Source organism: Galeopterus variegatus, unplaced genomic scaffold (assembly GCF_000696425.1).
Source record: "Galeopterus variegatus unplaced genomic scaffold, G_variegatus-3.0.2 Scaffold633, whole genome shotgun sequence".
NCBI lineage: Eukaryota > Metazoa > Chordata > Mammalia > Dermoptera > Cynocephalidae > Galeopterus > Galeopterus variegatus.
In genome coordinates, this window is record NW_007726744.1 from 69,492 (window position 1) to 94,866 (window position 25,375).

Sequence of the window (25,375 nt, forward strand, 5' to 3'; positions counted from 1 at the left end):
GTCGGGCGCCATGGCTGTCCCTGGGGCCCGGGCCCGCGGCTGGGCGGCAGCGGCCAAGGCGGCCCAGAGGCGCCCCCGTGTGGAGGACGCGGGAGCACCCCCGAGTCCCGAGCTGGCGAGTCGGCGCGCGGCCCTTTACGTGCACGTGAGTGTGGGGGAGGGGAGGAAGCCCGCGGTGGGCAGCCGTGGCTTTGGGGGTCCAAAATCCAAGGGGCTGCTTGCTGTCTTTCCCCGCCCCTAGATGAGGACCAGGTGTCCTGGTAGGGGAAGGTCTTGGTCCGGAGACCTGAAGTCTCGTACTCACCAGCTCGTGACCTTGACCAAGTGATTTCCCGTCTGAGCCTCAGTTTTCTTACATTGAAGAAGGCATAATAATCCCAGTGCGACCTGCCTTGAGGGGTTGCGTGGCTCAGATGTCGTAGCCATGGTGGACGGATTCGGAATGGGGACGGGGATATGTGCGGCTGAATCCTGGAAGTGGTGAAGGTCCCTCACGCCGCGCATACCCTCCCGCCCCCAGTGGCCGTACTGCGAGAAGCGCTGCAGTTACTGCAACTTCAACAAGTACATCCCCCGCGGCGTGCAGGAGGCCGCTATGCGGAACTGTCTGGTGACTGAGGCTCAGACGCTGCTGCAGCTCAGCGGGGTGCGGCGGTGGGTACTGGGGGCTGTAGGCAGGGTGTTGGGAATTATTTGGGGGAGTGGACAGGACAGGTGCAGGCATCCCAGAGGGCTCTCCCAGGTCTCATTCTCTCCATTGTCTTCTCTCAGGGTGGAGTCTGTGTTCTTTGGTGGGGGGACCCCCAGTCTGGCCAGTCCCCATACAGTGGCTGCTGTCCTGGAGGCGGTGGCCCGGACAGCCCACCTGCCTGCAGACTCGGAAGTCACACTGGAGGCTAATCCCACTTCAGCCTCAGGCTCCAGGCTGGCAGCATTCGGCGCAGCGGGGGTGAACAGGTTGTCCATTGGCCTCCAGGTAACCCGTTACACCCACCCCATCCCAGTGCACCCAGACCTTCGGTGCCCTCTCTTCTCTGGTCACATTAATTCATTGGGCAAACATTTATTGAGCTCTTTCTTTTTTTTTTTTTCCTTTTTGCCGTGTCCGGTAACGGATCACAACCCTCAGTGTCGCGCCCGTACCGGACCTGACCGGCAACGGCAACGGGATCGCAACCCTCGGTGTCGCGCCCGCACCTCGCTCAGCCAGTGAGCCGGAACCGGTCTGTATGTGGGATCCGAACCCTCGGCGGGAGCGCCGCCTCGCTCCCAAGCGGCGCACTATAGCAGTGCGCCACCGGGCCGGCCCTATTGAGCTCTTTCTTAGTGCCAAGGCCCGATACACAGTAGGCCCTGTGGTGACACTTTTGTAACGACTTAATTTTCTGCTGCTGTACTAGACCGTAAGCTCCATGAGGCAGGGATCAGACGTGCCTTTTTGTATTCCAAGTACCCACCATAGTGCCTGGTACACAGTAGGTGCTCAAAAAAGATTTGTTACATGATTGGAGACACAGGGAGTGGCAGACACATAGATCATTGCAGCACGGTAAATGCTGCCTATAAAGGGGGTCTCTGTGAAAGGCTTTCTGAGTACATCCTGAAGGGCAACTCAGTCCAATGAAATCACAAAAGCCTTCCTGGAGGAGGAGATGTTTTAATGAGGAGGAGGAGTTCACCAGGTGACAGGGTGTGGGAGGAAAAGACACAGGATATGGAAGAGCTTTGCATGTTTGGGGGAGCTTTGAGTTATTCCTTGTGACTAGAGAGGTAGGAGAAAAGGCTGCAAGGAAGGACCCATATGTCTGTTCAGCACCGACTAAGGAGTTTGGGTTTTCTTCTAGTATTGATAGGGGAGCCACTGAAGGTTTTTAAGTAGGGAGAACCCTATTCCTCTCAGGTTGACCTCTGTTATTTTTCTTACTTTTTTTTTTTTTTTTTGGAGACTGGCCAGTACAGGACTCCAACCCTGAATTGATATTTCCATATCCAGTATTGCCCTGCCTTCCAATACATGTATCACTTATCATAGGGTTTAGGGTCATGGGCTTTGTCCTGATGGGATATACGGAAAAGGACACATTATTTCTGGGTTATTCTTGTCCAGGATGCATATCCTGAATCTGTGAGGAAACATCAGGAAAACCTAAATTAAAAGACTTTATTATTATTATTGTGATAAGAACAATAGCATGAAATCTACCCTCTTAAATTTTTACATGTACAGTATAGTATTATTGACTACAAGCACAGTGTTGTACAGCTGATCTCTAGAACTTATTCATTAACAGACATTTTTATCTTTTTTTTTTTTTTTTCGTGACCAGCAACAGATCACAACCCTCAGTGTCGNGATCGCAACCCTCGGCGTTGCTCCTGCCCCTCGCTTAGCCAGTGAGCGGCCGGTCTGTATGTGGGATCCGAACCCTCGGCGGGAGCGCTGCCGCGCTTCCCAAGCGGGGCACTATAGCAGTGCGCCACCGGGCCAGCCCTCATTAAAAGACATTTTTAAAACTGGCATGTACTCTTCAAAAATGTCAGTGTCATGAAAGACAAAGAAAGGCTGAGAATCTAGAGTGGATTGAAGGAGACAAGAGAGACTATGGCAGCTGAATGCAGTGTGGCCCCTGATTGGGGTTTTTTTTTGTTTGTTTTTTGTTTTTTTCCTTTTTGTCTTTTTTCGTGTCCGGCAACGGATCGCAACCCTCAGTGTCGCGCCCGTACCGGACCTGACCGGCAACGGGACCGCAACCCTCGGTGTCGCGCCGGCACCTCGCTCAGCCAGTGAGTGGGAACCGGTCTGTATGTGGGATCCGAACCCTCTGCGGGAGCGTGCCGCCTCGCTCCCAAGCGGCGCACTGTAGCAGTGCGCCACCGGGCTGGCCCCTGATTGGGGTTTAAAGTGGAAATTACCACAGTAGTCATTGTTGGGAGCCTCGCTCCCAAGCGGCGCACTGTAGCAGTGCACCACCGGGCTGGCCCCTGATTGGGGTTTAAAGTGGAAATTACCACAGTAGTCATTGTTGGGACAAGTGGCCACATTTGAATATAACTATGTATTAGATAATGATATTGTATCAATTCTATCAGTGTTACATTTCCTGAGCCTTATAATTAGGTTGTGTTGTAAGAGAATGTCCTGTTCATAGGACATACACACTTAAGTATGTAGGGGTTAAGGGCTTATCTGTTAACTGCTGTTCAGAACTGTAACCACTAGCCACATGCTAGTGAGCACTTTAAATGTGGTTAACTAACTTAAATTTAAATAGCCACATGTGGCTAGTACCTACCACATTGGAAAGTGCGGATAAAGAACATTTCCATCATCATGGAAAGTTATTTTGGACGGTGCTGGTCTGTAACTTACTCTCAAATGATTCAATAAAATAACAGTAACATACATGTATATTTAGAGAGACAATGTGGCCAGATATTGTTGGTGGATCTATATGAGGGTGTTTATTATGCTTTTCTTTCAACTTTTCTATAGGTTTGAATTGTTCCAAAATAGAAGGTAAAAGTAAAAAAAGACTGTTGGCTTTGGAGGCAATCCTAAATTCTAGGTCTGACTTTGCAGTTGTATGACCATAGGTGACTTACTTAACATCTGTGAATCTCTGTTTTTCTCATCTGTAAAATGGAGCTAACATTGGAGGGTTACAAGGATTAAATTAAACACCGTGTAAAACTGCGTGGCACATAGTGACCCTTCAGTGAATAGTAGCTCTTGGTACTTGCTGGACCGTCACACTCCCACCTTCCCGCTCCCTGCCGTATGCTGCGTTTTCCCGGTATCTGTGTCTCCAATAAGGTGGAACATTTCTGTCTCCCTCTGAGCTGTATGCTTACACTCAACCCTATCTCTGCAGTCCCTAGATGACAGTGAGCTCCAGCTGCTGGGACGGACACACTCGGCTAATGATGCTCTGCGGACCCTGGCAGAGGCCCGGCGCCTCTTCCCTGGGCGCGTGTCTGTGGACCTGATGCTGGGACTGCCGGCACAGAGGGTGGGACCGTGGATCGGGCAGCTGCAGGAACTGCTGCACCACTGTGACGACCACCTCTCCCTTTACCAGCTGTCCCTGGAACGGGGCACCACACTCTTCACCCAGGTGCGGCAGGGTGCTCTTCCTGCCCCTGACCCGGAGCTCGCTGCTGAGATGTACCAAAAGGGTCGGGCAGTCCTTCGGGAGGCTGGCTTCCGCCAGTATGAGGTTTCCAACTTTGCCCGGAATGTAAGTCCTGGGGCAGATGGCTGGAGGTGGGGAATGTGCAGACTGAGGTGTGACCAGGGAATCATGGCCCACTGCTGAGAAGCGTCCCTGCTGGGTGCTCTCAGGCCTGAGATGGTGGGACGTTCGAACCAGGTGCCCCTTACCAGGTGAGCAGAAACAGGGCTCACCCTCTTCACTCTCTACTGACTCTTCCCTCCCTCCCCACAGGGGGCACTGAGTACCCACAATTGGACTTATTGGCAGTGCGGTCAGTACCTTGGTGTTGGGCCTGGTGAGTCCCCTGTGAACTACAGAAGGAATGAATGAGTGAGGAGAGGAAAGTCAGAGCTGCATGAACTTGGGCCACTTATTTAACCTCATCAAGGCTTTATTTTTTCATATGTAAAGTGCAGCAGAAATAAAACCTGCAGTAGTAGTCTGTCCTCTGCAGGGGATATGTTCCAAGACCCCTAGTGGGTGCCTGAAACCTCGGGTAGTACCAAACCCTAAACATACTGTTTTTTCCTACACATACATATCTATAACAAAATTTAATTTATAAATTAGGCACAGTAAGAGATTAACAATAACATAATAAAATTGAACAATTATAATACTGTACTATAATAAAAGTTATTTGTATGTGGTCCGTCTCTCTCAAAATGTACTGTACTCTCCTATCTTTGGACCGTAGTTGAACACAGGTAACTGAAACCCCAGAAAGCAAAACCACAGATAAACGGGGACTACTGTACCTAGTAGAAGTTGAGTATGTATTTTAAGGTGCTTGATATAGTGCCTGGCACTGTGGTTCTCAGTCCTTAGCATGTATTAGAATCCTCTAGAGGACTTGTTAAAACTCAGACTACTGGGCCCTACCTACAGATTTTCTGATTGGACAGGGCTGGAGTAGGGCCCAAGAATTTATATTTCCAGCATGTTAGATGGTGTTGGTCCGAGGACCACACTTTGAGAACTACTAATTTAAATCTGGTAAGCACACAGTGTTAGCTGCTTAATTAATATGGGTGGTTGTTGATGTTGTCAGGGGCCCATGGGCGATTTATGCTCCAGGGAACAGGGAGCCACACCCGGGAAGCTCGGATCCAGACACTGGAGCCTGACAACTGGATGAAGGAGGTCATGCTCTCTGGTCACGGCACCCGGAAGCGCGTCCCTCTGGGCAAGCTGGAGCTGTGAGCATCCAAGGGCTTCCCCCGCACCTCCAGAACCACCTCCACGTGTACATCTTCATTTCCCACCTTCTCATCCTCCCACCCTGCCCCATACTGCATGGTCCCCATGAGCCCCCCATAAACACATTCTAGCCTGGGGTTTGAAGAATGGGAGAGGCACGGGTCTCCCCTCCAAGACCCCTCAATGATTTTTCTTTCAGGCTAGAGGAAGTTTTGGCCATGGGGCTACGTACCGATGTGGGGATCACTCACCAGGTAAGGGGTCAGAGGGTTCTGTACACCAATTCCCTCCCCCTAAGTCTTGCAGAATCAATCTCCCCAGCGCCACCACCACCTATAAACACACACACATATATCCCCCCTCATTCCTCTGAGGTTGACAGCTGGAGGTTGGTCCTCGGTCGGTCGACTGAGGCCTGGTGGGCAGAAGCAGTGGGCAGTGTGGTCCAATGGTAAGAACCCTAGACTAGGGCTGCAGAGACCGAGGTTCTAGTCCCCATTCTGCTGCAACCTTGGACACAAATCCTTCCACCACTGTGAACTTCAGTTTTCTCAGCTACATGAGGGACTAGACTAGATAAAGTGTTTCCAAACATTTTTAAGCAGCACTGGAACCTCAGATAGGAAGCCTGGTAGATAACGATCAATGAAACTCAGAGCTGCCCTGGATGAAGTCAGGGCCACAAGCTCTGGCTGGAGCTGGCCATACCCTGACTGTCAGAGGGGGAGAGAGGAGAGGAGTAGAGGGAGACCTGGCTTGGCTGGGAGCTGGGTTTCAGCCTGAATGTGCAGGAGGAGTGAAGGTGCCCACTCCACTGCTGGCCCTTTGACCTGGTCATGCTGTGTATGAGCGTCAGCTGCTGAGATCCCCATGCTGGACCGGACCCTCCCTCACCCCTCGTGGCACCCCGGCTGGCTCCCCACTTCTGACCCTCTGGTTTCCCCAGCATTGGCAGCAGTTTGAGCCCCAGCTGACCTTGAACGATGTGTTTGGAGCAAGCGAGGAGGTGAAGTTGCTACTAGAGCAGGGCCTATTGCTGCTGGATGACAGGTGTGTTGGGGCTGGTGGGCAGATGGGGTTTAGAGGTCCAGGAGAGCCTTGATTCCAGATCCACAGACCTGGAAGAACTGAGAAAGACTGGCAAGGAGGGGTCTGTGGGTGCCCGGGACTTGGCACTGGTGGGGGTGGGATTGAAATTGGTAAGATGAATCTTAACTGGAGCTACCTGGAGGAAACTAAGTGCTTTAACAAAATAGAAGAATTCTTCAACTGGAGAAATTGCAGACACTTTGACTGCCTTGGGGATGTGGAGGTAATTTAGGTCACAGATTGGAAAGGAATGTATAGTGTTCTTTACGTCACACCACGTATACGGCTAGTTATTCCTAGGGCTGACCCTGCTGCTGTAAGATTATTGATGGCTTTTGGGGAACCAATGGGAAACAGACTCCACTTTCCTGCACTGTATTACAGAGCCCCACAGAGGGCAGGATTCACAGAGTCTGCTGCTGTTCTCTAAGATCAGAGGCTCGAATAAGATTGTCTTTTTCTTAGGTTACATCTCACTCCAGTAAATTCTGTAAAACAAAGAGCTTGCATTTCTCAGATATTTTCTAGATAATAACCTGTGCCTGATATCACTAAAAGCCCAGAGGCAGAGGTTTCATGACACAAATTCTCATTAGATGGAAGAGTTTTCTGATTCGAGTATTTATGTAAGAGCATTCTTGTACAAGAGCTTGCAGTTATTTATTTGAACAGTTATTATAAAATAAATATTTTGAAATAGAGATTTTAAGAAAAGAGAAATTGGTAAGATGAAGCCATCAGGGCTGGCTGGTTAGCTCAGTTGGTTAGAGCGTGGTCTTGTAACACTAAGGTCAAGGGTTCTGTTCCGGGTTACCCAACCAGCCACATGGAGGGGGAAAAAAAAAAAAGTCATCACGTCCAGGTCTTTTGGTTTTACAGGGGTCTCCGGTGTTCCTGGGAGGGTCTGGCTGTGCTGGACTCTCTGTTGCTGACCCTCCTGCCTCGACTTCAAGAGGCCTGGCAGCAGGGAACTCCCTCCCCTGTGCCAGGAGGATGACCAGATGTTCCTGTATCCCAGGGCAATGCCAGGTGGGCTTTGAGGGCTGGGCCAGCACTGCAGACATCTCTGCTGGTGGATGCTGTCTCTGCTCCGGGTGGTCATTGCCCGGCCCTGGCATCGCCAGGGGAATGGTGGCAGTGAGGTGAATGGGAGTACATTTCTGGTCTGGGAACTGGCCTCCCATCCAGCATCTCAGGATTCAGACCAGCGTGTGCTCTGTGGCTGGGATTGCTCACCATGCACATGAGCTACTGTTTGCCTTTTTTGGTACCAATTTAGGAACGGTGTTTGGAAGGGAATCACCTCCCCAAGAGAAGCCTTCCTCACTCTGCAGTGAGGTCCTGAGACAGCTGTATGAGTCAGGAAAACCAAATCCCCTCTAGGTTTTAAGCAGGAAGGGATTTAATATAGGAATGAGATATTTACAAAACCATTGAAAGGGGTGACAGAGTGAAAGTTGGAGAAAGCCACCACCAACTCTCAGGAAATCAGAAAGTTGCGGAGGCACAGGAAACTCCTGCTGCCAGCAGCACAAAAGCAGATGATTTACAGGAAAATGCCCAGAAGATGCTGCAAAACCTTGCTTGCTGTTTTGCCAAAGTCCACAAGTCTGTGCACCACTGCTAGAGGAGTGATGGTTTCTGCTAGTGCCTCTCAGTGCACCCTAATGCAGATCCCAGCTGCCAGGAGATTCTGAGCAATATAGTTCTCAGGCTTCCAGCCTCTGCAATACAGGAGAGAACACAGAAAGACTGATGAACGCTGGTGGAGCTACGTCTGTACCCAGCACAGCGGCCTGCTGGACTCTGAGAACAGTGAGAAAGACAGAGCAAGCTTCGCCCCTTCTCTTCTGGCAATCAGGATATGTTTGGGGTGGCAGGAGCCACACAGACTTTCCTGAGTTCCTTCTACCTGTGAGTGAGGTGGGTGGAGCTAACCAGGGAATGGGGAGGGGAGAAGAATTCAGGAAAGACCCAGAGCATTTGTATTTCCCCTTTGTCCTTTTATCTGCAGAAATGGTCACATGGTTCTATTTAAATAGCCTAATAAACCCATCTGGAGCTTTCCTCGACTGTGGCCCTCTCCTTTGTCCAGCTCCTTTTTTGAGTATAGTATCCTGATTTGGGGACTAGAAGCTTAATCTAGGGCTGAGAATCCTTCCCCCACTCTCCACATTCATTTTGAAAGATTTTAAACCTATAGGAAAGTTGGAAGAATAGTTCAATGTAAACCATTCTCCTACATCCTTCATCTGCGGTGTATCCATAAAGTCTGGAAATAGGCAAATACCCATAATGTCATCAAGGCCATCTTCAGCCTAGGAAAAAAATAGTGTTTCCAAACTTTGTGGTCACCCTATAAATTCATTAATTGTTAATTTTTGGCTACACTTCATCTTTAGATAGGTAGGTAGGTAATGTGTGTGTGTTTGCTGAGTCATTTGAAAGTTGCAGACATCAAACATTTCGGCTTGTTATCTCCTAGAAGAAAGAACATATTTTTATATAGCCACAATACTGTTATCAACCTAAGGTAATTAACATTAATGCCGTAATATGCCAGCCATTTTCAAATTTCCCCAAATGTCTCCAAAACATCTTAAAACTCTTTGGCTTTTTGGAAGGGACACAGATTCCAGTGAAGTTTTATGCTTTACTTTTGGTTACCATGTCTCTCTAGTCTTTTTAAAAACAGACCTCTTCTTTTTTGTTTGCTTTGGAACAATGACACTGAATTTTTCAGAGTCAAGGCCACTTATTTTGTAGAATATTCCACATTCTGTGTGTATCTGATTGTTTCCTAATGATTGGATTCAGGATAAATATTTTTTTGCAATACCACGTAGATGTATACCTCAGGGTACATACATAATGCCAGTCAGCTCATTATCAGTAATGCTAATTTTGATCACTTGGTTAAGGGTGTGGATGCTCAATCTCTCCATAGTACAGCTACGTTTTTTCCTTGAAATTAAGTAGGTTATCACCTGTGGTATGATACCTTGACACCAAGTAAAATGTCCCGTTTCCCATCAATCATTTGCCCAATGTTTTCCACAGCCGCCAGTGATCTTTGCCCAAATCAATTTTTCAACTGAGGTTTGCAAAATGTCAGTTTCTTTCTTTTTTTTTTTTTTTGGCCAGTAAGGGGATCGCAACCCTTGGCACGGTGTGGTCAGCACCACGCTCAGCCAGTGAGCGCACCGGCCATCCCTATATAGGATCCGAACCTGCGGCCATGGCGCTACCAGTGCTGCACTCTCCCGAGTGAGCCACAGGGCCAGCCCCAAAATGTCAATTTCTGACTATCTTTCTGTATTCATTAACCGGCATTTATCCATAAAAAAAGGGCTTTGCCTCTTCTTGAAGAGCTGATACTCTTAATCTAGAAATTGTATGAAGAGAGAGTGTGTGTGTGGTGTTTGAGAGAGAGGAAGCATCTCCCTAGGAAGAGGCCACATAACTTTCATACCTTGTTATGTCAAGGGGTACCATGATGCCAAAAGTAATTTAATACTGCTGTAAATCATGGCATGCTAAGCTCACCCTACTGCTTGGTAACTAACAACGGGGTTCCCCCCACCTTTCAGGGGTGAGCACGTGCATGTCCTATGTGCCCAGTGGGTGCGAATATCAGTCCTTCCTTGACCCTGTGGTAACGTGATAAGAGTTACTACCTCTCCTTTATTCATGAAATATTTAGCAAGCACGGATGGTGTACCAGGCACTGCGCCGGGCGTGCAGAGAGCAATAAGACCTGTCCCAGCCCTTGACGAACTCACCGCCATGTCAATGGATGGGTAAAAAGATAAATTCCAGAGTCATCAGTCAAGGTGTGTGTGTATGCAGGCTGTGGAAGCCTGGAGTGCGTTTGATTCAGAGGGGCTGGGGGAACTCACCTCCATGTCAATGGATGGGTAAAAAGATAAATTCCAGAGTCATCACTCAAGGTGTGTGTGTATGCAGGCTGTGGAAGCCTGGAGTGCGTTTGATTCAGAGGGGCTGGGAGCAGGAAAGCAGGGATGTATTTTTCTCCCCACCCCCCCTTTGCCCTTGGTGCCCTGGAAAGCCTGGCCCTGGGGCAGTTTGCCGGGTGACTTATGCTGCCCAGGGGAGCCTCTTCTGAGCCTTCCCCTGATCTTGATATTCAAGAAGTGAGCACAGGGCCGAAGCAGGTATGCCATCAGATAATCTGGGCCCACTCAGGTTTCTCCCAGGTGCCAGGGCTCGTGCCACCTGAGATGTCCAGGCCCTCCCTGCAGGGCACCTCACGAGGCCTGTGCAGAGGAGCTGGATGGCCAAGAGGGTGTAACGGAGATCACATTTCGGGACTCAGCCTGGTCCCACCCTCACCAGATGAATCAGAATCTCCAGGAGGTGGAGCCCAGGAATCTAGTTTTTAAATGCTTCCTAAATGGCTCTCAGGATCAGTCCTGGTTGGGAAACCCTGACTGCTGTCATCTGCCTTCCATCCCGAGAGGTTGGAAAGAGGGGGACATGGCTACTTCCAGACACTTTCAGTGGGAATGGGGTCCTTCCCTCCGCATCCCAGCCCTTCCATGGCTCATCCATCTGAAGGGTTCTCCTCCTCCATCCTGGGACTTTGTCCTCTTTTCACTTGCCCTGCATGGACATAAGTAAAAGGGCTGAACTTTGGTAATGAGATGATGAGAGCAGGTGGGGACGTGTGGTACATGAGAATGTGTCGTTAGAGCTTAAAGGCCCAAACCTTCTGCATGCGACAAGAGCGCAGATGATTTTAACGCCCTGTAATTGAGCCACCTTTCCCCTCTCCCAGGTCGTGTGAAGCAGGCAGGGCAGCTACTTTAACATTCATCTTACAGATGGGGACATTCAAAGAGGTTCTCTAACTTGACTCAAGTCCTCTAAGGAGTAAGTAGCAGAGCTGGCATAACACTTCTGGACATCCAGAACTTTCTTTTAGATCCAGAACTTTCTGTTCCATCACTGTCTTGTACTTACTGTGGGTCCAGGCCAATTGGCCTGCCTCTTAAAGTAGGCTAAATCCTGGCATCTGCCTCAGGCTTGAAGCTGCCCTCTCTGCCTGGTGCTGGGCGACTTGGACTCAGTGTCCACGTTTTCTGTCCCTGAGAGGCTCCAGCGACGAGAACCCACGTCACCCAGGCCCCACCTCCATGAGACCATCCACTTCCCAGGATAGAACTGCATTCTCCTCCCACCCCATTCTGCAAAGAAAAGAACTTTAAATAATAGGATGAAATAACTTGTGTGGTAGATTATAGTATTATTCAAAATGTTTGCTCCTCCTCTTTGTAGTGCCCCTCCCTGAGGGCCTATGGAAGGATTTTAGATCCCTGCCTTATTGCACCTAGGGACGACCATGAATCTTGCCCAGCACAGGTGATAGGCAGTGGGTGGTACGCTGTCTCATCCCTCTGTCATGTTGGCCTGCAGTGTTCACATAGAGACTATTTTGTCAGCCTGGGTCCCAGAGTAAATAAGTTGTTGGGCAGAGGAACAGCTAGCCAACCACAATAGACATGAACAGGAGAGAGAAATTAACATTTCCCGTTGTGAACCAGTATGTTTCCGGGGGTTCTTAGCAGCTGGCTGGTACAAGGTTGGAAACTTGGACCTTGGTATCATCAATGGCATGTTCTAACTAAGCTCACCTGCTGGCCTGTTTTGGATTGCTTGTTACTGCAGCATAATTGATACTAAACTGACAGATACAAGTTGTAATCACATCATCTGAAGATTAACCACTTATGATTCTGGTGGGTATCTTAGCAGAAATTCTTATATGCAAATGCACATACTTAGACAATGTTATAAAAGTGAGGTAATATGCATCTTGCTTTGGATGCATCTTGCTTCTTGTTTTATCTAATATGTGGTGGGCATCTTTCCATATCAAATTTATACCTGTATCCTGTTTTTTAGGGTGGCTTCACAGTATACCACTGCCTGGTTATGCCAAAAAATTTAGTTTTTCAATGCCTTTTTGATGAAACTGAAGGTTTAATTTTGAGTATTATAAACTCCATGGTGAACATCTTATGTTAACATTTTTATGCACTGGTTTTATCATTTCCTTAGGTTTAGGATAAATCTCAAGAAGTGGAATTGCTGACTGAGGCTATGCACAACTTCGTTTGGATACACAATGCCAAACTACCCTCCAGGAAGTCTGTCCAGTTCACACTCTTGCCAGCTGGGTAGTGCTCATTTCTCTATAATCTCATTAATAGCAAGCATGGTCAATTTTTCTAAATAATTCCACAAGAGTCTAGTGAGATAAGTTCTATTATTATCATGCCTCTGTCCAGTTCACACTCTTGCCAGCTGGGTAGTGCTCATTTCTCTATAATCTCATTAATAGCAAGCACGGTCAATTTTTCTAAATAATTCCACAAGAGTCTAGTGAGATAAGTTCTATTATTATCATGCCCATTTTACAGAAGAAACAGGCTCAGAAAAATTAATCAATTGCCCAAGGTTGCATATCTAAGAAGGGGCGGGCTGGCACTCAAGCTGAGTTCTCTGGGGCTCTAAAACACATGCTTGTACCAGTAATACATGAATACATTCCGATTGTAAAAAGCAATATAAATAAATGCAAGCAACACCATAGCATAGAAAGTAAAGTGTGAAAGTCCCCTTTATACTTTCCACAGAGGTTTGGTGTGTGTTTCAGTTTAAGTTCAATTGCATTTAACAACACCAGAATAACATAGGCTTAAACAAGATAGGGATTGATTGATTGATCACATAAAACAGGTCTGGATATAGCACCCCAAGTTTTATGTATTAGAGGCTTGGTCCCCACTGTGATAGTGTTAAGAGAGTGGGAAATCCTATTAAGGTAATTGAAAGGCGGGGCTTTGAAAAGGTGATTGTATTGTGAGGACCATGCCCTAATGAATGGATTAATAATGGTGGTCATGGGCACGGTTCTGAAAGCTTTAATAGGAGAGCATGTGGAGAGTCTCTCTGCTCTGCCATTTTCTGCAATGTGAGACCCCTGAGTCACTGAAGCCATTCTCAAGGAAGACCCTCACCAGATGTGTTCCCTAGACTTTGGACTTGCCAGCTTCCGAAACTGTAAGCAACGACTTTTTTTTCTTATAAATTATCCAGTTTCAGGGCCAGCCCGTGGCTCACTTGGGAGAGTGTGGTGCTGATAACACCAAGGCCATGGGTTCAGATCCCTATATAGGGATGGCCGGTTAGCTCACTTTGGAGAGCGTGGTGCTGACAACACCAAGTCAAGGGTTAAGATCCCCTTACCTGTCATCTTTAAAAAAAAATAGATAATAAATAAATAAATTTATCCAGTTTCAGGTATTTATGTTATAAGCAACAGAAACAGACTAATACAGAAAATTGGTACCAGAGAAGTGGGGTGTTTCTTATAACAAATACTTGAAAATGTGAAAGCAGCTTTGGAACTGGGTGTTGAGGAAAGGCTGGAAGGTTTTGAAGGAGGAAGCTGGAAAAAGCCTAGCTGCTGTGGAAGTTTAGAAGACAAGAAAACCAGGGAAAGTTTGGAACTTCTTAGAGACTGGTTAAATGGTGGTGACCAGAATACTGATAGAAATATGGACAGTGAGGTGATCTCAGATAGAAATAAGGAGTTTTTGGAAACTAGGGCAAAGATCACCCTTGCTATGAACGGGCAAGGAACCTGGTCACATTCTGTTCATGCTCAAAAGTTTTATGGAATGTGGAACTTCAAGGTGCTGAACCAGGGTATTTGGCAGAAGAAATTTCTAAGCAGCAAAGCATTAAGGAAGCTGCATGGCTTCTTGCAACACCCTACATTGAGTTATGGCAGAAAAGCCATGAGGTAAAGACAGAATTTATAATTCAAAAGAAAGCAGAGGGCAAAAAATTGGAACTTTCAGGCTGGCCACAAAAGCAAGGCTGTAACCCAGGGACCCTTGGCTAAGGAAATGAGTACAGAAGAAAGGGATTATCAAAAGAAGGGAAAAAAGACCTTGAAGGCATTTCAGGCCCAGAGGCTTAGGGAGACAGAATGGTCTCAGGAACGAGGACTGAGGTGCCCTTCATGGGCTGGCTGCCCAGGGCCACTTCAGGAAGCTGCACTAGTACCCCAGCTGCTTTGACTGCTTCAGCTGTTGTTAAATTGGCACCAGGTATGGCTGGACCTACAGCTTTGGAAAACACAAGGCAGAAGTCTTGGCAGCATCCACATGGTGTTAGGTATGCAGGCTTGCAGAATGCCAGGGCTGTGAAGACTTGGAAGCCTCCACCCCAATTTCAAAGGATGTATGGAAAAGCCTGGGGGCCTAGGAAGAGATCTGTCATGAGAGCAGAGTCACCACACAGAGTCTGCTAGAGTGATACCAAGAGGAAACATGGGGTTGGAGTTGCAGCAGAAAAACCCCACCAAGGCCGTGGGGAGTGGAACCATGAGAGTGAGACCACCATGGAAACCAGAACTGTAGAACTACCAATGCGCAATACCAGCCCGTGAGAGCTGACGTGTGGCCTGAGACCAGGAAAGCAATAGGAACAGAGCTGTCCAAGGACTTGGGGACCCAACCCCCACACCAGGTTGCAGAGGACATTGAACATGGAGTCAAGGTACATTATTCGCCAGCTTTGAGATTTAGTACCTGCCCTGCTGGGTTTCAGACTTGCTTAGAGCCTGTTATCTGTTTCTTTTGGCCTATTTCTCCCTTTTGGAACGGGAATGTTTGTCCCACCATTGTATCTTGGCAGTAGCTAACTTGTTTTGATTTCACAAATGGGACTTTGGACTTTGGACTTTTGAGTGGAAACAAGTTACGATTTAGGGATTAGAAAGAATGTATTTACCTGTGAGAAGGACATAAACTTTGGGGGCCAGGGGCAGAATGATATGGATTGAATTGTGTCCCCCAAGTTTTATGTACTAGAGTCTTTGTCCCACTGTGACAGTGTTAAAGAGAGTGGGAAATCCCATTATAGTAACTGAAAAGGTGATTAGAGTCTGAAGACCATGCCCTAATGACGGGATTAATAAGGGTGGTCATGGGCATGGTTCTTAGGGCTTTAAAAGGCGAGGATTTGAGAGTCTCTCTGTCTCCTCCACCATTTTCTGCCATATGAGATTCCTGTTTCACCGAAGCCACCACCAAGTAAGACCCTTACCAGATGTGTTCCCCGGACTTTGGACTTCTTAGCCTCTGAAACTGTAAGCACTAAATCTGGTTTTCTTATAAATTACCTAGTTCCAGGTATTTATGTTATAAGGAACAGACTAATACAGTCAATATGCTAGAGCAGTATGTTTTGGGGTGGTGTGTTCTTCACTCTTTCACAGCGCCCTGGGCGTGCTGGCCCTGGGGAATGCAGATTCTGAACAGGAATTCCTGGTGCCTGACAAGTCACAGAGAGACCTGCTGTTTCCCTGTGATGCTAAAACATGTCATCAGGAGGGAGCTCTGGGCTCCTGGAAAATTTTTTCCTCTGGTTCAGTGTAAAATTTATTGCTTTCTGGGTAGCTGGGAGGGTGCATGCCACAGGGCCAACTGGCAGCCTCCAGGCAGTGGGCACCCACATTATGTGACTACTCACACCTGTGCTCCTTGCGTTCCCCCAACAGGTCAGACAGGAATGGCCCCATTCCTCAGGTGCCTGATCAATGCAGGCAGGGACCGCCCCCATCTGCCTCTCAAGCCCCTGTTACCTGGGACACCCCGGAGTGTGCCTTTCCATTGCCACAACTCTGGATTGGGTCTCTCTTGGTGCCCTTCCCTAGACCTAGGCCATCGTTACCTCTATTCCTGCTGTGCCTGACTCAGCCTGGGGCTTCCTGCTAGGACCTGATCAACTTACACAGGCCTCAAGTGCTTTACTGAGCTTTCTTACTGTAATTAAAACCCCAGGGAGAGAGGCCCGAATCCCTTCCTGAGGGCCTTGTCAGCACTGATGAGGGGCAAGGTGGGCTGAGCCTTAGCTCAGGGAGGCTGCTTTAGATTACTGAGGAAGTTGCTATGGAAATGCTCCTCTTCCCAGTCCCTTCCCGGCACAGACCCTATGGATGAATTCACAAACAGTAAAAAAAATGAGCTAAGAAAAACATCCAGCTTGAAATCCTAATCTTGAGGATTAGGAAGGTCCCGGGACAGTTTACGGGTCCTACTCATGCACCCCAGCTTGAGCACAGGAGGTCTGAATGGTTCCTACCTGGGGCCCTGGAGTGTGAGTGCTGTGTTCAGACCCCAGCTCTGTGTCCATTAGCTGCTTAATCTTGGGCAAAGTACTTAGCCTTCCTATGCTTCAGTGTCCTCATCTGTAAAATGGGGATGCTAATGGTATCCTCTATCTCATGTAGTTGTTGTAAACATTCAAGAAGTTAGCACTCATAACCAAAACAATCAAACAAAAATAGATAAATTGGATTTCATCAAAATTAAAAACCTTTGTGCATCAAAGGACACATGAAGAAACTAAAAAGAAAACTCACAGAATGGGAAAAAATATTTGCAAATCATATTATCTGATAAGGGTTTAATACCCACAATATATTAAAAACTACAACTCAACAACAGAAAGGCAACCAACCCAGTTAAAAAATGGACAAAAGGGGCCGGCCCGGTGGCGCACTGCTACAGTGCGCCGCTTGGGAGCGTGGCGGCGCTCCCGCGGAGGGTTCGGATCCCACATACAGACCGGCCGCTCACTGGCTGAGCGAGGTGCGGGGGCAACACCGAGGGTTGCGGTCCCGTTGCCGGTCACAAAAAAAAAAAAAAAAAAAAAAAAAAAAAAAAGGACAAAAGATTTGAATAGACATTTCACCAAAGAAAAAACACAAATGGCCAATAAGCACATGAAATAAGCTCAACATCATTAGACACTGAGGAAAAGGAAATCAAAATCACAATGAGATATCACCACACACCTGCTAGTATGGTTACAATGTTTTTAAAAAGGAAAATAACACGTGTTAGTGAGTATGTTGGAGGAACTGGAAACCCCATACACCACTAGTGGGAGTATAAAATGGTGCAGCTGATGTGGGAAATGGTCTTGTGGTTCCTCAAAAGTTAAACCTAGAGTTACCATAGGACCCAGCAACTTTGTTCTTAGGTGTATACCCCCAAAATAAAAATACATAGTTACACAAAACCTTGTACATGAATGTTTATAGCAGCGTTATTCATAATAGCCACAAAGTAGGTATGATGAATGGATAAGTAAAATGTATTTCCATACAACAGAGTATTATTCAGCAATAGAAAAGATGAAGTACTAATTGATACGTACTTTGTGGATGAACTTGAAACATTATGCTAAGTGAAAGAAACCAGACACAAAAGGACAAATTTTATATGGTTTCGTTTATACAAAATGTCCAAATCTATAGAGACAGAAAGTAAATTAGTGGTTTCCAGGGACTGGGGGCAAGCGAGAGTGGGGACTGACTAATGTGTACAGGGTTTCTTTTGGGGTGATGGAAATGTTCTGGAATTGGATAGTGGTGATGGTTGCACAGTCTTGTGAATATACTAAAAAACACTGACGTGTACATTTTAAAAAGGTAAATTTTATGTTATATGAATTATCTCAAAAAAAAAAACAAAACAAAAAACTTCAGTACACATAAGTGCTTTGAAGGCTACTCAGTCCATGATAAGACTTCAGTAAAGTTAGTTAATTTAAACTCCACTAGATTTGTGGGTTGGCCCAGATCAGGCAGAAGAAGAAAATAAGGAACATTACCTTTAAGGGCTGGCCTGTGGCTCACTTGGGACAGTGTGGTGCTAACACCAAGGCCACGGGTTCGGATTCCTGTATAGGGATGGCCGGTTAGCTCACTTGGGAGCGCGTGGTGCTGACAACATCAAGTGAAGGGTTAAGATCCCCTCACTGGTCATCTTAAAAAAAAAAAAAAAGAAACATTCCCTTTAGGAATTGAATTCACATACTTAACATATATTTTTTTCTTTTTTTGTCCCTTTTGAGACCAGCCGCACTGCGCTCAGCCAGTGAGTGCACCGGCCATCCCTATATAGGATCCGAACCTGCGGCGGGAGCGCCTCTGCGCTCCCAGCGCCGCACTCTCCCGAGTGCACCACGGGCTCGGCCCCTTAACATATGTTAAAGCATTTATTTGCATGTATTTTCTTCTTTCATCTTTTTTCATACTCAGTCTTGATTTTACATACTTTATATGTGTATATATTATATATGTATACATACATAAGCATTTATTTGTGTGTTATTTTTAAGTTTTATTTTCATAATCACTTTTGATATTTTCAGGTCTGAAATGGATTTCTGAGGCTCAGATTACATTTGGTTTTTAAGCCTTAACTGGGTTGAGTCCAGGGCTGCCATGTGGCTCAGGGAATCTACTCAAGTTCAGACCTGTGATACAGCAGGATGCCCATTGACCTTGGGGTTGAAAGGCCCGAGATTGAGGCTTACTCCGTTGCTTACAAGTTACATGAACTGTGACAAGATTAAGGTTGCCAGATGTAGCAAATAAGAATACAGATACCCAGTTACATTTGAATTTAAGATAAATGAGTATGTTTTTAGTATATATTCCAAATTTTGCGTGGGACATACTTTTACTAAAAAATTAGTTTTATCTGAAATTTAGATTTCAAAATAAAATTATTTGTTTTACCTGAAATTAAAATTTAACTGGGCAAGGGCCGGCCCGTGGCTCACTCGGTAGAGTGCGGTGCTGATAACACCAAGGCCACGGGTTCGGATCCCATATAGGGATGGCCGGTTTGCTCACTGGCTGAGCGTGGTGCTGACAACACCAAGCCAAGGGTTGAGATCCCCTTACCGGTCATCTTTAAAAAAAAAAAAAAAAATTTAACTGGGCAATCTCTATTTTATTTGGCAACCCTAGACACAACTCTTAATTTTTGTGAAAGGAATTTTTGAGGGAATCATATGTAATTCTCACAACCTCCCCAATTTGCCATGGAAGAGACTGATGCAGAGAGGTTAAGTGACCTGGCCCAGGGTCATCCAGCTAGGAAATTATTGAGCTGGTATTTGAACTTGGGTATATTGAGTGTAGCATGTGCTGCTAGAATGGAATTCAAGACAAATATACAGTGACCTACTTCATGAACTCGGTAAGAATAGAAGCCTCATTGAGAAGAAATATTGAAAAAGAGAGTTGGAGAATCAGATTTGAAACAGTATTTCTATGACCCTGTCTATATTCGGTTCCTATTGCTGTCATAATAAATGACCACAAGCTTAGTGGCTTAAAATAACACAAATTTATTATCCCACAGCTGTGCAGGTCAGAAGTCTGAAATGGCTGGAATCAAGGTGTCTGCAGAGCTATGTTCCTCCTGGAAGCAGCTCTAGGAAAGAATCCTTCTGCCTTTTCAAGTTTCTAAAGGCTGCCTCATTTCTTGGCTCATGACCACAACAGTCTGATCTCTGCTTCTGTCACCACATCTCCCTCTCTGACTCTGATCCTTCTATCTCTCTCTTTTAATGACCTTTGTGATTACATGGGGCTCACCAGATAATCCAGGATGATCTCCAAATCTCAAAATCCTTAATCACATCAGCAAAGTCCTTTTTACCTTGTAGGGTAACATATGCACAGCTTCCGGTGACTTGGATGTGGACACCTCTGGGGAGCCATTATTCTGCCTACCACACCATCTAAGAGAGAAATCGTGTAGTGGATTTGAGTGTCCTGGGCCTTAACTATAATCCCGTTCATCTATACAGTGGTCTGAGTATTAATACACACACAATTTGTTTTTCTTTGCTCCTGGCATTGATCCTGGAAAGCTGAGGCAGGCAGTACTGAGCCCATTCTGTAAGGAAGGTAGATGACGCTCAGAGGGGAGGCACCGTGCTGGGTCACACAGCTAGAAAGACTCAGGCCCAAGGCTTTTAATTCAGCATCTCCCTCCTACCCCCACAGTTCCTGGCCATGCATCAGTAGAACACTATCCTCACTGGTATAACAGGGCAATTCCTCAGGTACCACCACAATCTAGGAGGAAGGCTTCAAGGTGAGCCAGCTCCCTCTGCTCTGATTCTGCCCTCAGCAAGTAGCTTTCTGACCAGGACGAGGAGGGAGGCATGTGGGCAGAGAGTCTTCCTTTTGGTGGACAGCCTCAGCACAGAGCCCTGTCCATCTCCAGCCTGTCCTCAACAGCAGCCCAGGCAGACTGGACCGTGCTGGAACTCCTGCATGCCTGGGAGGAAGCTCTGCATGCCTGGGAGGAAGCTCTGATTCTCAGAAAAGTCTTCCTATAGCAATCCCCCCAAGAACGCCTCCCCACGGTTTGTGGTTTTGCCCTCGAGGGCTGCTGCACGGGGGAGCTGGGCTCTCTCCCTGCCCCACAGGTACTGGAAGGCAGCCACAGTTAGCCCACTGATGCTCCCCAGGCTTCTCCTCACTCAGCCATTATGACGGCCTAATGCACCAGACATGATTCTGTTATAGACGTCGGAAGAAAATCATCCTTGGAGACTGACATAGAAAAAAGAGAAAAAGATTTTTATTTCCAGCAGCCGGGCCGCACCAGCCAATTCAGGGTGCGGCGGGGGGGGGGGTTTACTTTCGGTTTTTCAAGCTGCAAGCGCAGCAACTTGGTCACCCCGACCCCCCGGCTGGGAGTTAGCAACCAGTGCAAGCAAGCTAACAGCACGTAAGCTAATTTGCAGTTAGCGGAGCTCCTCCCATCCCATCCCCACTTTCCCGCCTAACTTTTACAACACGGAGGGGCTATCTTAAGTGGCGTCTGTCCTGCTCTCGGAAAGAGGGCATTATTCAATTCCAGGGACTGGAGACAGAGCTATGAATTTGACAGGCAAGACCCCTGCTCCCCTGGAGCTTATGCTTTAGCAGGGCAGACAGATCCCTTAGAAGTGTATGGGACAAGGATTCTGAGGATAACAAAACAGAATAAGACCACAGAGGGTGATGGCAATGCTGTGAGACAGGCATTGTCTCCACTCTAAAGGGAACAAAGATGGCCCAGGCAGGGACAAAGTTGAGATGCGAACACACATTTTCCTCCAAAGCCCTCCCTTGCCCCTACTCTGTGTGGCCTCTGAAAAATCTCCCCTTGTAACCTTTTCAAGAAGGGAGTGAGAGTTACTTGGGGCTGGGGATGGTGCCCAGAGCCTGCGCATCACCCCTGAGTCTGCAGTCAGTCCATTCTGGAACACTGTCCAGCTGTGCCTGTCTTCAGAGCTAAAAGGAACATGAGATTCCTGCTGAGTGTAAGCTGACCAAGGCTGTAGTAAGGAGGGGAGTGGTGTGATGCTTTGTTTAAGGCAGGGCTGAGACAGCTGCGTGTGGGGATGGCCGGATGTAAGGGGGGCCATGGAGATGATAGGGGAGGGGGCCAAGTGTGTACATGGAGGTGAGACAGAAGTGGCGGATGAACTGGGAGGGAGAGCCAGATGTGAGGGGCTTGAGAACAGATGACCCCCCAGCCTCAGGCTTTGGGAGGGGGGCTGTCCCCGTGAAGTGGATGATGTGGTCTGTGGAGGAAACAGGCTTTCTATTTAGGGAGGCTCTTTAGTCTCTGGAAAGAGTAGCTGATGACTTGCCTGGCACCTGGCTGAGTGGAAATAAACAGAGACATGAAGCAATACTTTATGTCATGTCCTCTGTCAACCCAGCCACCTCCTCCTCCCTGGGCTTGAGGAAGTTGCTCAGAGTTGCTGTGCTGGGAGGAGACAGCTAGAGCCTTGTTGGCTAAGTAATGTTGCACCCTGAACTTTACCCCCTCCAGGCCTTTGTACCCACTGTGTCCTCACCTGCAGTGCCTGCCACCCGCCCTGCCTGCTGAAATCTTATGTAGTGACCCACATCAAATGCTACCTCCTCTAAGAAGTCTTCCTAATAACCATTCTGTTTCCCAACTTGTAGTTAATCACTAGACCCTGAGCGCATACAGTAGAGCTGGAAATCTACTTCAGATGACCTAACTCTGTATCTAAAGCACACTGACCTGTCCAGCCCCCACCCCAGGGGCACATGAATGAGCTTCAAGGAATCCCTGGAATTGAATGCAAAATCATATGCAAAACCAAATTTACAGATGAATGGATCAACAAAATGTGGTATACCCACACAATGGAATATCATTCAGCCATAAAAAGGAAGGAAGTACTGATATGTGTTACAGCAAGGATGAGGATATAGGGTTTCCTTTTGGGGTGATGAAAACATTCTGGATCTAGATAGTGGTGATGGTTGCACACACTGTGAATGTACTAAATGCCTCTTAACTGAATATGTTAAAATGGGGAATTTTATATTATGTACATCCTACTACAGTAAAAAAAAATCAGATGCACATTTCTGGGAAGAAGACTCTTAGGTTTGCATGTTAGCTCTGTTGGTTAGAGTGTGGTGCTGATAACACCAAGGTCCAGGGTTCAATCCCTATACTGGCTGGATTCCCCCTGCCCCCTCGAAAAAGAACTTGCTGTTCACCTGTGAGGAGTGCAGTCAACTGACAGCCTCTAATGAACATTCTTTGTCCAGAGGACACTGGGTTGGCCAAGACTTTGTCAGATCTGCAACATGGTCTGAGGCTCTCCCAGCCCAGTTCTGCTTCTTCCCCCTTCATCCTTCATAGCCCTGACCACCACCACCACCCCTCCCCACAATAAACCTCTTGCACTCCCATCTCCATCTCAGTGTCTGCTTCCAGGAGGGACCCGATGACACAGTACCTAGCCTGGAGCTTCATAAGGGCTCAGTCAATGCTCGTGGAGTGAACTGAATTGGGGACTCCTTGGAGGGTAGATGGAGGCTGGTGCCTGGGCCTCAGGGAACAGGAGAGGAGGGGCTGCCTCTGGAGGATGTCTCAGTTACAAGGGGAGTGAGGTCTGGAGGGGCATGGAGAAGGGACCATGGCCCTGGGGATGGACCAGTAGTGGGGAACACAGAGGGAGGCCAGGTATTGACCAGCTCTGGTGGCATCCTCCCTATCTCCTCCTCTGGTCTGAGACAAACTGTTGCAAAGCTCAGAAATGGCTCAGGTGACAGGGTCCAAAGAGCCCTGGCCTTGGGAAAACCATATTCAAACTATGTCAGGTGACTAATAGATCTGCAACTTAACCAGCGCCATTTTAGACAAGCCCAAGTACAAAATGGCGCTGTCCACCTCCTCCCCTCCCCTGTTCTCTTTTACAGGAAGCCTCATGGTTTTGGAGAAAATGAAGCTTTCCGCGTTTCCACATGTTCAGAACTCTCCATTCCCATGACCTAACTCAATCCCCACCCTGGAATTACATCACCCAGCTCTTGGCACCAACATACCTATATAAGTGCTACCACCCCCACACCTGGTGCTGTCCATTTTCAGGGCAGCCCGGGGCTGTCCTCCATTTTGAGCACATCCCAGCAGATTTCTTTCTTTTTTTCTTTTTTTTTTTCTTTCCTTTTTGTCTTTTTTCGTGACCGGTAACGGGATCGCAACCCTCGGTGTTGCGCCCGCACCACGCTCAGCCAGTGAGCGGACCGGTCTCTATATGGGATCCGAACCCTCGGCGGGAGCACCACTGCACTCCCAAGCGCTGCACTCTACCGAGTGCACCACCAGGCCGGCCCTGAGATTTCTTTCTTTAATAAAGCTTGAACGGTACCCAGCATCTTGGCTCACTTTCTTTCATTATGGTGCCGAAACCTGGGAAGGGTCTTGGCTGGACAGTTGGCCAATCCCCTCTCTTGGGTTGATTGGCTCCTGGTCGCCCTTCCTGGATCTCCCGAAACCAGATGCCTCCAGGACCCTCTACTTTTGACATTTCAGACCAGCGCATCCAACACCAGCCTCAATTCAGGGTGAGTCAGTGGGTCTGTCCTGTCTTGTCTCAGGTTCCCCCGACTCGCTCTCGCTCTCATTCTCGAAGCCCAGGCTCCTGGCCGAGGGAACTCTTCTCATGTCCCCCCCAGCTATTGGAGGATGCTCCTCTAGCCTGTCAGTGGCTTTTCTCTTAACAAGAAGGTGGACACCAAAGGGGATGCCCTTTGCTGGCACTCTTCTACCAGGACTGACTGCCCTCTCTCACCCTCTACACGGGATCCTCATGATCCAAACCTCCATGCTCTATGCCTCTGGGCCATCTCCTGGCCAATCTCTTGGCCTCCAGGGAGACATTGAACCTAAACATCTCATTTTCTACTGTACTCTGCACTCTACGCCTCTGGGCTGCTCTATGCCTCTGGGCTGTCTCCTGGCCAATTTCTTGGCCTCCAGGAGACATTAAAACTCAAATGCCTCATTACAATGGATCCCAGTGGCCACAAGATGGCACTCGATTTAGACACTCACCCAAACAGCAAAAGCTGTAGAGATTCCTTGTTCAGGCCTTCTCCTATCTCTGAATACGTTATTCTCTCTGTCAGAACTGTCCTATGTCTCAAATTCTCCTAGCTCATGCTCAACCTCTCCTTCCAGACTCGGATGAATCTTCTGATCCATCAGCCCTCCATATTTCTCTCTCTTCCCCACACCTGGCCTCCAGACGCTCATCCTCAGCCTAACTCCTCCCCTTCTCCCCCTTCGTCAGGTAACAACCCCACCTCAGCTCTGTCTTTTTATAACCCTTCTGTCAAGTGGCTGGGATGGAAGGAATTGTCTGAGTCCATGTACAGGGAGCAGGTCTGGATGGCAGCTCTGGTACATGCTCAAAATAATAGGCAGCCTGTGGGAGCCGTTGCTGTTCCTTGCACAGACCCAAATTGGAACTACCAGGCTGGCCACAAGGATTGAGATCTCCAGGATAACATGATCACACACCTACTTCATGGCCTCCAAAAGGCTACTCACAAGTCAGTCAATTATGACAAGCTTAGAGAGATCACACAGAGATCCACTGAAATTTCCAATGAGTTCCTACCCCGCCTCTCTGAGGCT

General features: G+C 47.7%; 1 protein-coding gene across 1 annotated transcript; it reads left to right on the forward strand.

Moving 5' to 3' along the window:
* The first annotated feature begins 9 nt into the window (after positions 1-9).
* RSAD1 (radical S-adenosyl methionine domain containing 1) lies at positions 10-8,570 on the forward strand. Its single transcript, XM_008570821.1, has 9 exons — positions 10-145; positions 521-654; positions 772-976; positions 3,873-4,238; positions 4,446-4,509; positions 5,266-5,413; positions 5,614-5,668; positions 6,361-6,464; positions 7,383-8,570. Exons 1-9 carry the CDS (start codon positions 11-13, stop codon positions 7,498-7,500), a joined length of 1,329 nt encoding a protein of 442 aa, XP_008569043.1. The 5' UTR covers position 10; the 3' UTR covers positions 7,501-8,570.
* The last annotated feature ends 16,805 nt before the right edge of the window (positions 8,571-25,375 follow it).